Here is a 14,497-nt window from a genome sequence, read left to right as displayed (position 1 = left end):
AAACTCTTACCATGATGGCACTTGCTATTTCTCTTCCTCCGCATCACACGGTTTTTTTTCTTTGATCGTTTCACACGACCAAGTTTCACGTTTCTATTTCTCTTCAGCGTCTAGGCACATCAGAAGTGCCGGTTCATCATCATCTTCTTCTATTTCGACCAATAGTGTCTCACTTTCTTTGGTTTTCTTGGTTGGGCATTCATAGGCATAGTGCCCAAGTTTCTCACATCTGTAGCAAGTGATTTTCGACTTATCTCACATAGTCGGTGTCTCTTGCTTGCTATCATCACTTTGTGGTTTGTCGGTTCCTTCCGAATTGTAAGAGGTGTGCCCTTCACCCCTATGTTGATAATTTCCTCTCCCTCGGCCTCGTGACGGACGGAATCTCCCTCGTCCACGATTTCCAACATGTTGTCCATGACCCGCATACAGAAGTTCTTCTAGATTGTTCACGGGGCTTTCCTTTTTCTTCAACTTTAACCTTTCTTCATACGTTTTTAATTTTCCGACCGCTTCTTCTAGCGTCATAGTTTCTAGATCGGAGTATTGTTCCATGGAGGCAACGATTTGAGTAAACTTATCCGGTACGCCATTTAGGAGTTTGCGTACTAGAGTCGGTTGACTCAACGTCGTTCCTACTTCAGTTGCCCGGGTAACGATACTATTAATCTTTGCGGTAAATGAATCAATAGTGTCGTCATCCTTCATTTGCAACAATTAAATTCTGATAATAGCGTGTGCATACGCGCCTTTTGTACCCGATCAACACCAACGTGTCTAACCTTTAGATTATCCCAAATCTCTTTTGCAGTTTTACAATTTGCAACTTGCAATACAACGTCTTCTGGTATTGCTTGAAACAGATATGCAATTGCAGACTTATCTTTCTTAGTGTCTACCGTTGCATTTTCTGCCGGTTTAATCGTTTCCCACAAACCATTCGCTTCAAGAATCGTCTTGATACGAATAGCCCAAACCGTATAGTTTGTTGGTTTCAGAATTGGACACTGAAACTGGGAAAGAGAATTTCCATCTTTCTGTATTATTATCGGACTTTGTCCGGGTGATCCTGCCATATCTTCCTGCCGAATAATCTTCACTTCTAATAAACTTTCTTTTGGTTTCAATAGATCTCAATAACCCCGATTACCCGAATCGTGTAATAATCAAACAACCGAAACAAACTAATTCGCACTAAACCCCGGAATCAAAACAAACCCTAGATTCCTAACCCTTTGGTTCAACCGATTGTACTAGAACCGAGACTAAAAATTCTGAAATGAAACTTTTGCGAATTAAAACGAAATTGAAACCTGATCGCGAATTCCCTGCGATGCCTTGCGATTTCCACACTTAGAGCCTGATGCTCTGATACCAATTGTTGGCCCAAAATGGATCTTTGATCTCTAGACAATCGAATAACTTGAATATATAAATTGAGAATTTGAATACATGAATGGAATTACAATTGAAATCTACAACCCTATTTATAGTTTCTAATGGGTGGATCCAATAGACGCGTCTCTTCATGAACGGGTGCGTCTCTAGAATATGTGGTTGGGAATTAACATGAAGGGGTGTGTCTTCTTGTCCAAGAGTTGCGTCCCCCTTGTCTTCTTTGTGACCCTTTGATCGAACAGGCGTGTCTCTAAGGAGACATGTCTTTTCCTTTAGGGAAGCGGTTATAATCTTTCAGTTTTACACCTTCAGTCCCTGAATTTTGTAACCGCCGTATAACTACCTTTTAACCGCCACATAACTAACTTTATACTAATAACTAATAAACCCTTGTACTTTAAGGATGTGTAGGGATTATAACTTTCAGAATCTAAGTTGTTTTTTAAAACGGACGCGGAAGTGCAAAGTACACAATCAGAAAAGCTAATTATAATTCGAGACACAACAAATGAAAGGACTAAGCGTGGAAGGGGAAATCTTGTTTTACATTTCATAATATATAAACGCTTGTAAAAGAAATGGTGTTATTTTACTCTAAAGCATGCATTATATATAAATTCGGCTATTTTTTTTGATGAAAAGATGTAATGTTTTATAAAAGCGCATCTCAACAATAAAAATGCATCTCAACAAGTACATATTCTAATTATTGGTCTGGATATATAATAGAATATGATGACAATATCTTCAACCCAATTCACATACAAACATTAACACTGAAATTTAAGTTCGCTAAAAACTCAATGTTTCTTCATAGATTATCCAAAGTCCATTTTGTGTAATCCCAGAAACTTATTAGGAAGTGCAACAAGTTATTAAACCAAAACATCATCAATCATCCTTAAGCACATATTGCCCAACCTTAAGCATAGTTATACATAAGGGGCTCAATAATCACGGATGAGACCTGATCATGAGCTCGAGCGTCCGGAGCTCCATGTCCATCACCATATTGGTAGGTACAAAGTGAAATTCGAGCAAGATTTATTGCCATATCAATGAAAGGATTTGCCAGCTCTTTAGTACAAGCCAAATGTACTTTGATTAGTTTCCTCCATGCTTCGTCAATTAGTGTTTTTATATGCTTACGCGCAACTTCCTCACTTACATCATTCTCGTGCATGTAACATGATATTGCATTTGCAGTTTTACCTTGTTCTATCTCATCCTGTGACAAAATAAATACAAAATTAGAACTAGAAGAGCAACAATATAATGTTTAATCAATAAAATGAACAATAAAACATACTGATGATGTAGCCCAATCGTTATAAAGTCGAAAAATCACAGATGACCATTTCATAAGATCATGATACATGTCCAAGGACTCAACTACATCTCTATTGATTTCTTGATTGCATAAAAGGTATCCATGAGTAAGTAAAACCACTCCCGATACCGATCGCCATGCGTTATCAAGATACACTTCAAGGGTTGGAATGTGTTTGTCGTGAGTCCACTTTGCCTCCAAAAGGAACGCTTCAAATAACTCTACCCACTATCATTCCCTCAATAAAAAAAATATGTTAAGCTTGTGTATCAAAATACCATATTAATCCTTGTAATACTAACCACTTTTACAAGTATAGGTAGTATGTCTTCTCCTTGTCCAATTGAAGTATAAGAACTCATTTCGGTTGTCGTATTGTAAAGAGCTTTGAAGGCCACTTGTAAATACTCCGGCATGTGTTCTATTGCATTAATATCCCACCTGAAAAAAGATGGAAGTTACTTGTGAATGTTGAACTAGAGAGACTTGCACTTAAAAATTGCAAACCTCTTGACAGCATCCGTGAACATCTCGAGTTCATCTAGAGAACCATAAATGTCATATATGTCGTCAATGACAGTAACCAACGCGTAGGCTTTCGTTATCCCTACACGGCAAGAACGATATTGAGGTTCAAACACCATTCCAACTGCACAAAAGAAGCATTCCATGAGTCGATCTCTAACAAAGCCTAACTTGTGTGCTAGGCCCATATTTTCCCACCACCTGTTATGCATAAAGAGAGAAAGGTTTTTATATATATATATCAAAACATGGGAATTAAGCATAAGTTTTATACTTTGATACTTCTTTAAGTTCTGTTTTGAGTGTTGCTTGAATCATATTGAAATCTAATGTTGCAAGCTCTAGAAGAAGTAGATTTGCATCTTCTCGTTTATTGTATGCATCAATGTAATATCTTGCTTCTTCTCTAAGCATCCTATGAAACAAAGGGACTTCCAAAGCACGGTTTATGCGTTCAAGGACCTGCGCATCATTTTCTCGACATTCAAGCTGTTTCAGCAAATGTTCTCTGGCAAATAGCATGGCCTCATGCAATTCACTTTCTTCCATAAAACCAAGATGTGAAGCTTCATATAGACTAAGCAATCCCTTCACATCTGTCTGTAGAGATCCAATGAAGCCACCTTGACTTTCCTTAAATCCCCCAAGAAAATCTGTATCCAAACATTACAATTGAATCGTGAAATATATGTAGCTTAATTAGGACCTTACAAAAAAAAAAGTTAAACAATTACTTTGGGACACATTATAACCATGTTGTCTAAGAATCCTGAATCTAAGAGATGCCTCATGAAGAGACTCTTCATGCCCAACATGAACTTCATATATTGGTGTAATTATAGTGTCCGTGCTCTCTTTATATGGTTTCGGAACCGGTAGCCAAGACCCAACCTATGGATATCATCTATGTGTTCAAGCATTTCCAACGTACTGAAACTACCATTCTCAAAATCAACATTCATCGCTATTACGTTCTTCTCCAGCTCCCTCAGCTTCTCCTTGCAGTTGATCTGTGTTCGTTCATTTATCATAGGATGTTAGAGTTACTCTATGCAGGATAAAAGAACGGATGTTTTTAAGCTCAAAAGCATAAATCAAATAAAAAGACACCAAAAACAGTATGATGTGTTAGTTACCGGGAAATTATCATCTAACAACTGAATAAAATCATGACTCCAGATAGTTGGCTGGTAAATGGTTTCAGAAACGTTAGGCTTGGCTCCAGAGCATATCAACCGATGCTGCCTACACTTCACTTCTACAATTTGTTGGATGTTTGGCTTTGGTTTACACACCTCAGAGAAAAAACGTTGGGGAAATACTAGTTGACCGAGTTGGAGGGCCATTGGATTTGTGCTGAACACTTTGTTACCTATCTTAATATTTATAGACAACTCTAAGACTATCTCCAACCCTGCTAGTGGGTTGGAGCCCATGCCCCATCTGGCATTGCTTGACGTAAGATCACACGGTGTGAAGGGGCTTGAAGATGGGACATTATATATGACACGTGCACCACGCGTCAAAACATGGTGTGGTGCTAAAACGGACGGTGTGGGATTGGCATGGTTAGTGCCGTTTTTATAAAAACAAAAAATGTATAGACATCAACCAATAAAAACATACCCAAAATCCACCCACCAATCAAGAGCCTTCACTTCACAACCCAAATTCCCCCCACGCCGGTGGAAACCCCAAGCCCAAACATAAACGCCATGGACAACGTCGTTCCCAGGGTGGTGTGTGCGCTGTGGTGTGACATAAACGCCACAAAACCACGCCCGCATTGTGGTCTAAGGGTGGCCTTGGAGGTGGTTTACGGAGAGGAAGCCCTTGGACAAGGTGTCCGAACTAAGGTGGTACGTGGCCCCTATTTAAAAAATTTGTACACCATGTGCTTTATGCAGTTTATTCAGGGCCGGCTTAAGGGGGAGTGAAATAAAGCAAGAGCTTTAGGACTCCATTTTTCTAGGGCCTCAAATTCTAAGAAAATATATTATATGTTGTTAATTTTGGCTTTGAGATTGTTAACATTGAAGTTTATAATCTATAATTATGCGTATACAAAGATGATATATGAATAATAAGATTCATAACAATTTTTTTCGTTTACAAAAAGGGCCCCAATTTTGCTATCCGCTTTGGGCCTAGAAAAATTTAGAAAATTTTGAGCCGGCCCTGAGTTTATTTTAATAATTTTGAATCATTTTGATCGTAGTAATTAGATAATAATTACATATACATCTAATTTTTACATTTGGAAACATTAATTTATGTAACTTTTTACCCGATTTTTTATTTCTTTTGTCCAATACTGTAAATTATAATTTATTTACAAATCAAAAGTTTTATAAACATGTTGATTAGGTATTAAAATAATTTGCTTATAAATAGGTGTTTTTGAAGTATTAATGGAAATTCACAAACTAGATTTTATTTTTTTTAGACTAGATTGTGCGTTCTCATTAAAACGCAAAACAACAAACTAAAAACAAATGGCAGGGAAACGTGCAACAAGCTGCGGCGCAATCCCCTTTTGAATTGCAAAACCAGTCCTACTAAAGACGAATCCACTCTTAAGGGTCGAGAAATTACTATTCACGACCCGCTGGACCTGTTTAGGAATTTCACGGCCTCCAGGACTAGGACTAGGGAACCAAATGTATCAAAATCAAATGGTATACACATGTTGATTCTCTAAACAAGTTTTCTCGTGTTTAGCGACTTTACCTAATTCCGTTTTTAGCACTGTCTGGACAGCAACAAACCCATTATTCCTGAGTTCAACAAAAGGGACACTCCTCTAAGGTCCACACAAGCGTGTGGGTGTTTTTAGCCTTTGCAAGGAGATAGTTTTATATATCTTAATATTGTATAGAATATATATTAGTTAGTGTTTTGTAATTATCTATATACTATGATAGGAATATGTGATTTGATTAAGTTGTAATATTTTACGTGACTTCATTGTTCTATCATATCAGAACTTTAAGGTTTTTCCTTCTTCCCTTATCTCCCTCACACCTCTCTTCATGGCTTTTTCCACTAGATATTGGTTTGTCGTCATCCCTTTTCACCATGTGTCCTCCTTGTGCGCAACTATCATTCTATTCTTCTCCCTCTTATACCGTCCCAAGGACCCATTTTACAAATATATCGATTAGGTTCTATTCATTTTTTTTCTCTTGCCCTTATGTTGCCACAACTATGGCCTTAGATGTATGTTGTTTTTTGTCGTGCCATATAACAAATAACAAACTAGGCCTTTCCATGAGTTTTAAAAAGCGCCAAAACAAATTAAAAATCAAACACCTACCCATAGTTTTAGAAACTAGAACAAATTTAAACTAGGCACCGGCCATGAGTTTCAAAAAACTATTTTTTTTTCTTCAAAGTTGTCTGTTCTTTTAAACTTTATTGGTTTTCACTTGGGTCAGACCATCTGATTTCCTCCGGCTTACTGTAGGGCAGTATTAGATCAAATTTATTAGTTTGTGTTCATTGTAAACATCTCTACTATAGTTAGCTAGGTTATATAATTTAGCTAACTTTCCTTTGGAATTATCCGTATTATATTTTGATTAGGTTTTCTTTGTAATGCATAACGTCTATAGTGATTTGAAGTATTCCTAACTTGAATTTGTCTATTGACAACCTAATCATGGTCATGCAACATGACATGTGACTTATGGAAAATGCTTGGCAACGTGTCAAAACATCATAAGCATATGTTTTGACATGGGTGATGGTATCTACACATTCTCCAAAATTTTTGTACATTCTTCGGTAGGAACAATATAGCCCAATACGCTTTACATAGGGTTTGAAGGTCTGAAAAGTGGCCCTAATAGAAAGCGTATGGGGCAATATGATTCCCATAGGTCTGAAAAGATCTGGGATTTGTATAGAAAGTGTAGAGGGCAATATGGTTCCCCTGTCAGTAAAGCATAGGAAGCGTATATGGCAATACGATTCCCCTGTCACTAAAGTATAGGAAGCGTATAGGGCAATATGGTTCCCCTGGTCCTTTGATCCGTTACTGAACTTATCCCTATATATATATATATATATATATATATATATATATATATATATATATATATATATATATGTACACACACCCCTATCTAGGACTGATCAAATTGCTTGACGCTCGAGACTCGTTCGATGCTCGATCGAAAAATGTTCAGAAGTTGCTTATTCGATTCAGTTCGATTGAAAAAAGCGCTCAGTTCGGATTGCTTTAGTTTGAAACGAACCGAGCATGAGCAAAGGTCCACTCAATTCGGTTCAATTCGATTGGCTCGAATTATTTTTTTAATATATATATATATGGTGAGAGTTGGTTACAAAGTCTATTTTTCCTACAAAGTGTAAAAAGTCATAAAACACTATAATGTCAACCATAAAACACACTCAAAACCCACAAATAACAAAGTGAAGATTACTAAAACGTCATATTTGTGGGTTTTGTATTGTGTTTTAGAAAATAAGGCTTTGATTATTGAATGACTAACATTAGTGTGTTTTATGTTGATTATCATGTTGTGTTTTATATTCATAGTTCTACGATGATGTGTTTGAAGTTTTTATGACCCGTTAGGGTTTGGATATTGTGTTTTAGTGATCTTCTCTCTGTTATTTATGGGGTTTGAGTGTGTTTTATGATTGAAATTGCGGTGTTTTATGACTTTGTACACTTTGTAGGAACTAGAGGCGTACATTAATAGCGTTTGTTCCAAGATCCAACTAGAGCCCATTTAACTATAGGCTGAAGAAGGGGATCATTGGTATCCACAGAGAGTTTATCATGCGGTTAGGTTGCCTCGGTCAACCAACTGTCTTCTCGATAGGATTTTGTGTAACCAGGATGAGCAGATGTGGCTTCTGACACTGAAGGATGCATGATGACATGTGGTGACTGATGACTGGCATGGGTGATTCCCTATATGATTCCTCCAGGGAATGTATTGCCCTATATGATTCCTCTGGTCCCCTAATCATTAGTCTGAAAAGTTTTACTTCAAGTACACTATAGGAAGCATATAGCTCAATACGCCTGGACCCAGAGGAACCGTATTGCCATATATGATTCCCACCGGTTTTTACACAGACACAAAGTTGGTTCAGGACCCGTTAGTTCGTTACTTGCATCGTTGCTTTAGCACGGGCATCGCGGCCCGTGGCAAGAGTTGCGAGCACGTAACGAAGGCCGATCTTTTCTATCTCTATTGTTTATTTATTGGTCATCCGTACACCCTCCATCTCTGCCTGTGGATTATTTTGTCACATGTTGGAAAAAGCAGCGTCGTGGTAGTATATATATGGAGGATCGTTTATCGGCCGGATAGCCTAGAGTGTTGATCGGTACTTTGGTCAGGAGATAACATCCCACGGTCGTCAGATGGACCAGATGCATGCTGACATGGAGTGGCTGATGACTGGCATGGGTGAAATGTATAAGTATATGGGTATATCGGTTCCACCCTATCCACCACCACGAGTTTATCCGGACCAAGGCCCGCTCTTTACGCAGCTACCCGACCCGTCCATGCCATCCTTTACCCAACCCATCCTGTCCATGCAGGTATGTTATATTATTTTTATTTCATTTATCTACGAGCAATTTAATGTTATGTAATGAGTATTTTGTTTAAATTCTTATAGGCTTATGGCCCGTCCTATACTCAGCCCGACCTTTCCATGCCACATTTTCCTCAGTTCGGCCAGATCATGCCGCTCTTTCCCCTATCCGACCTTTCCATGCAGGTATATTATTTTGTTTTTATTTCATTTTCTACGAACAATTTTCATGTTATGTATAGGCTCAAGGCACGTCCTATAAGCGACACAGCCCGTCACCCTCTACTAGGCGTGACGCGAACTTTACGGAGGAGGAGCTCGCTGAGTCTGACGAGGATTGATAACAATAGTGGTTTATGTTATTATTATATGATGCAGTACTGTACGAACAATTGAATTTAACTTTAAGTATTTGTGATATTTGTTTAATTTGGATATGTTTAGTTTGCTTGAATTGTTTAATTTCACTACGTCTTTTATAAATTTATAATAAAAAAATCAACATCATTTTATAACAAAAAAAGTCAACTTAATTAATTTTAAAAAAATAAAGTTCAAAAAGATACTAATAACAATATGTTGCTCTTGCAAAAAAAAAAGCTCTAGTGAACGTATGGCCCTATATGATTCCTCTGGTCTTTTGAAAAAGAAAATTCATTGAGGAAGCGTATAGCCCTATGTGATTCCCATGGTCCCCTAATCATTAGCTGACCATCTTTTAAAAAGTTTTAACTTCAAGTACATATATAAGAATTGTATTGCTCAAGACGTTTGGACCCAGAGGAACCGTATTACCCTATACACTTCCTATAGGGTTAAAGGGATGTGCAAATAAAATGGGAGATGTGTGGATAACCAAGATCTTTGACAATTACTAATAAAAAATTATGTTTTGAAACAAAAGCAAATTATTGTTTGGTAAATTGGATTTTAGTAGTACAGATTATTACCTATTTGTTGATGATAACGTATTTATTGATGATAACCTATGCTCACAAATTAACACGTGGGACTCTTCACAAATATCTTCGTTGCAAGGGAAATCCCACTTGCAATCATCATAGATTTACATTTAATTCTCACTCAATTTAGCTCACATGTAAGTACATTTCTCAATTTAGCTCATATGAACGTATGGCCCTATATGATTCCTCTGGTCTTTTGAAAAAGAAAATTCATTGAGGAAGCGTATAGCCCTATGTGATTCCCATGGTCCCCTAATCATTAGCTGACCATCTTTTAAAAAGTTTTAACTTCAAGTACATATATAAGAATTGTATTGCTCAAGACGTTTGGACCCAGAGGAACCGTATTACCCTATACACTTCCTATAGAGTTAAAGGGATGTGCAAATAAAATGGGAGATGTGTGGATAACCAAGATCTTTGACAATTACTAATAAAAAATTATGTTTTGAAACAAAAGCAAATTATTGTTTGGTAAATTGGATTTTAGTAGTACAGATTATTACCTATTTGTTGATGATAACGTATTTATTGATGATAACCTATGCTCACAAATTAACACGTGGGACTCTTCACAAATATCTTCGTTGCAAGGGAAATCCCACTTGCAATCATCATAGATTTACATTTAATTCTCACTCAATTTAGCTCACATGTAAGTACATTTCTCAATTTTCCTCGTTATCATCTATATCTATATGAACGAAATCAAGTGTAAATATGTTATGATTATGTGGGTGAGATTGTTTCTGGCAATGAAAATAAAATTTAGAATCAGTATATATAATCATCAGACGCTCCGTTTGCGATATGCGCATATAATGTATGTATGTGTGGGCGCTTGGGGAGGGGGGGGCAAAAGTGAAAGTGCACTAATTTTAACGTTATTTTACTAATTTCGTGAAAATAACGTTAAAAGAGGGGGATGTTTAACCATGCATCATGTGGTGGCGTTGATAGCCGAAAGACAAGGGGGTACATGCACTAATCGGCACTTGTCTCAATTACTGAGTGTTATGTGCCTTATGTCAAAGACTTGATGCAAAACTACTATCGAACCGGGGGTCTCACTGGAGCAGCCTCTCTATTTCTACGAGGTAGAGGTAAGACTGTCTATATCTTACCCTCCGCAGACCCTACCTTAACTTTGCTATTGGTGAGATTTGCTGAGTATAATGATGATGATGATATTTAATCATCGAACCATAATGTGGGTTTTTTGGCAATGAAAATAAAATTTAGAATGGACACTAACTAAATTATCAATGTATATAATAAAATTTAGAATGGACATTAATTAAATTATCAAGTAGCAACTAAGTTTCTAAGATGTCAACCTTTTATGATCTACTGGGTAGATTTGTCCACAACGGTAGAAAGACTACTTTTTGTAACCTAAATAATTGCACCAGCAGTAATTAAGAAAAAGGGTTTGGTCTCAACTTCAAGAAGTGCTCCTTTTCTTTGCTCTACCTCGTTTACAACAATAATAATAGAAGTAGTTTTAGGATGGAGACTTATATGGTGATTATCGAAAAAGACAGAGAATTGTAATCTAATCATAATTCTTTGTAATTATCTTATAGTTATAACAATTATCTCTTTTCTGTTAATTATTTAATTATTTGACGATGAGGTCACGGTGGTTCGTCAGGAGGTGAGAAACAGTGGTTATCAGCGGTGGTTAAGTGGTGATTCTTGGTAATCGTCGTTGGTCGATGGTAACAGAGATGAATGATACGTGATCGGAAATCGTCGGAAGTCACTCAGAGGTCGTGGGAGACGGTGGGAAAGGGGACGTGATCGGCGGTCGTCGAGTTCGACGGTGGTGGTTGTACATGATGGTAATCGGTAGTCCAGGCCGCCGATTTGTGTGTTCAGAGGTAGATGGTGGTTCGGTCAGAGGGAATAGTGGGTCACGGTGGTGATTGATTGTCCAGTTGCTGTCACCGAAGAAAAAAGAACACATAGGAGAGATGGTTTGTAGGGCGATTGATTGTCATGACATCAGTAGTGTGCTGGGAAGTGGAGCTCGAGCAGTAAGGAAGGAACGGGTTAGGTGTTGGGTCATGGGGTTTGAATTTCAACATATGAGGTCTCTGCAACTTTTAAGAGGTGAGGGGATTAATATTTTGAAGAGAGAGGGAGAGAGGTCTAATGAAATAAAAATGAGGAAACAGACAAGCATTAAATGGAGAGAGAGTGTGGTGACTTGACATATGAGGTAATTGACCAATATACCCTTTATGTTGGCACAATGTGATTGGTTGAGAGTGGTTCTCGCGGTTCTTACAACTGGAGGTGATTTTCATTTTAACGGCTCCCTATATATAGTGGGAGTTGGCTACAAAGCCTAAGTTTCCTAGAAAGTCTAGGAAGCAATAGGAAGGTGACATGTGACATGGAGGGTTTTTAATAAAAAGAGGATTTGTGTAATTTGAATATTATTTTAATTATGGATTATATTATTAGAATAACTAACTTACTAGAAAATTATGAAAACTAAATATCCCATTTAATTCAAATCGACAGTTTTAATTTAAATCATACAATCCATACAACATATTCACAGGGAATTCGTAAATCTGGTCTTTTACAACATCTTTACCAGCAATGATTTTTGCTGGAGGATTTCTTGATTTCTTGACATTGTGTTTTAGCAGCCAACAGACTAATACCATTGAGTATTAAACTTGATTTTTTGTTTGATTTGCTGGAGGGTTTCTTGACATTGTATTTTACCAGCAAACAGACTAATAACATTGAGTATAAAACTTGATTTATTGTTTGATTTTGCTGGAGGATTTCTTGACATTGTGTTTACCAGCAAACAGACTATTACCATTGAGTATTAACTTGATTTTTTGTTTGATTTGCTGGAGAATTTCTTGACATTGTGTTTTACCAGCAAACAGACTAATACCATTGTGTTTTAATAGTTTTAATTTAAATCATACAATCCGTACAATGATTTTTGCTGGAGGATTTCTTGATTTCTTGACATTGTGTTTTACCCGCAAACAAAATATTACCATTGAGTATTAACTTGATTTTTTGTTTGATTTGTTGGAGTCTTTCTTCACATTGTGTTTTACCAGCAAACAGACTAATACCATTGTGTTTTAATATTTTATCATTGGATTAATTAGAGGATTTTTGTTGTTGTGTTTTATCAGTTACTAGTTGATATGATTTTGGTATTCTTGATTTAGCAATCAGTCACTAGTTCGTCACATTGTGTTTTATCGCTAGAATACACTACTATGAACACATCTAGATCTGATTTATCGTTATTTGTTATTTTTTGTATGATTTGGTGTTTTCAAATGTGAGGACTTAGAGAGAGAAAGAAAAATTGCGACATTGTAGGAGGTGGTTTTATGATTGGTAGTTATTTCCTTATTTAAAATAACTTAAATGACACATTTACCCCCAATCAATTAAATTAGCCTATTTTAAAGACACGTATATTACAAAAATATCATCCAAATGATCTCAACCATTAAACACACTTATCTGATGGCCCAGATCGCTTCCTATACTTTCTAGGAAAAACACACTTTCCACAGGATCCCTACTATATATATATACACACACACACACACATATACAATTTATTGTAATTAACATTAAAAAATTAAATATAATTTGTCTTATTAAATCTAGCTCTCCATAATTTTCTAAATAATTACCCGTTTCTTTGTTTACGCTTATTAGTTCATGATCCGGTGATTAATAATTAAAACACCATTACATGTTACATGTTCGTTGCCCAAAGTGTAACTCTTTAACGCGTATCTTGACGGCAATGTCGAATTTAAACGACAATTAAACATTATATCCAAGACAAAGAACTTTTATCTTTTTTGTAAATTGAGCATTAAACTTTTTTTTTCATTTCAATCACACTGATATTTTTTTCAAACATGTGAAAATTCAACTAAAGTGTTTAAACCATCTATCTTCCTTTACAATAACAACTAAGTGTCCTTTTTGTTCTCACATTAACTATGAAGCACAAATCACCAATCAACACATTCCACAACTTCTATTTTCTTACTTTTTTTAATTTATTTTGAAATTCAAAAGCCTTCAATTTATTTAACCTTTCTTAACTTTGTCAATTTTATTACGCATTAGTATCACGAAATAAGATATTTTATAAATTTTCGAATATTCCATTACACATACTTATTTTTTACGTATTAATATAAATTTACTGAAAAATCAGTTGCGATTATTAATATACAAGTGATCGAAGAACAAGCGTATTACTTTATTATATTGTATTTTTTTTGAGCACATATTGTTTTCCTCTTATAGCTTTTAACACACGATATTTTCCTCTTAAAACACATTTTGTTAAAACTTTTGATGTTTTTGAGCACATATTGTTTTCCTCTTATAGCTTTTAACACACGATATTTTCCTCTTAAAACACATTTTGTTATAACTTTTGATGTACTTATTTTTATGTACGTGTTGATATAAATTTTACTTAAAATTGTTTCGACATTAGCCCGTATCAGCGTGTTGATGCACTTTTGTGTGGATGTGGCTTGGTTCCTTTCAGTTCAAGATCGACGTCACGACATTCCTCTGTAGTGAAAGTCGAAGAACGACATACGAATTACGAAGACATGATATCGACTTGATTGAAATAGGATGACTTCGAAATAGACATTATGTATGGTTC

The 14,497-nt window shown here is 36.2% G+C and overlaps 2 protein-coding genes across 2 annotated transcripts; both read right to left on the bottom strand.

The window, feature by feature from the left end:
* Positions 1–255: 255 nt before the first annotated feature.
* Positions 256–1,076, bottom strand: LOC110876335. The gene is made up of 2 exons (XM_022124508.1): positions 759–1,076; positions 256–702 (listed from the first exon to the last, which is right to left on the bottom strand). The coding sequence occupies exons 1-2, from the start codon at positions 1,074–1,076 to the stop codon at positions 256–258; spliced, it is 765 nt and encodes a 254-aa protein (XP_021980200.1).
* Positions 1,077–2,137: 1,061 nt separating this feature from the next.
* Positions 2,138–4,599, bottom strand: LOC110876334 ((E)-beta-ocimene synthase, chloroplastic). Its single transcript, XM_035977033.1, is given in 8 exon segments — positions 2,138–2,626; positions 2,708–2,956; positions 3,031–3,169; positions 3,236–3,454; positions 3,528–3,906; positions 3,988–4,101; positions 4,104–4,263; positions 4,390–4,599. Coding segments are annotated over 8 exon segments (1,776 nt in total). The 3' UTR covers positions 2,138–2,320.
* Positions 4,600–14,497: the final 9,898 nt, after the last annotated feature.

The sequence above is a fragment of the Helianthus annuus genome, chromosome 9, assembly GCF_002127325.2.
Source record: "Helianthus annuus cultivar XRQ/B chromosome 9, HanXRQr2.0-SUNRISE, whole genome shotgun sequence".
NCBI classification, from domain to species: Eukaryota; Viridiplantae; Streptophyta; class Magnoliopsida; order Asterales; family Asteraceae; genus Helianthus; species Helianthus annuus.
This window is presented reverse-complemented; position numbering and strand designations above follow the sequence as displayed.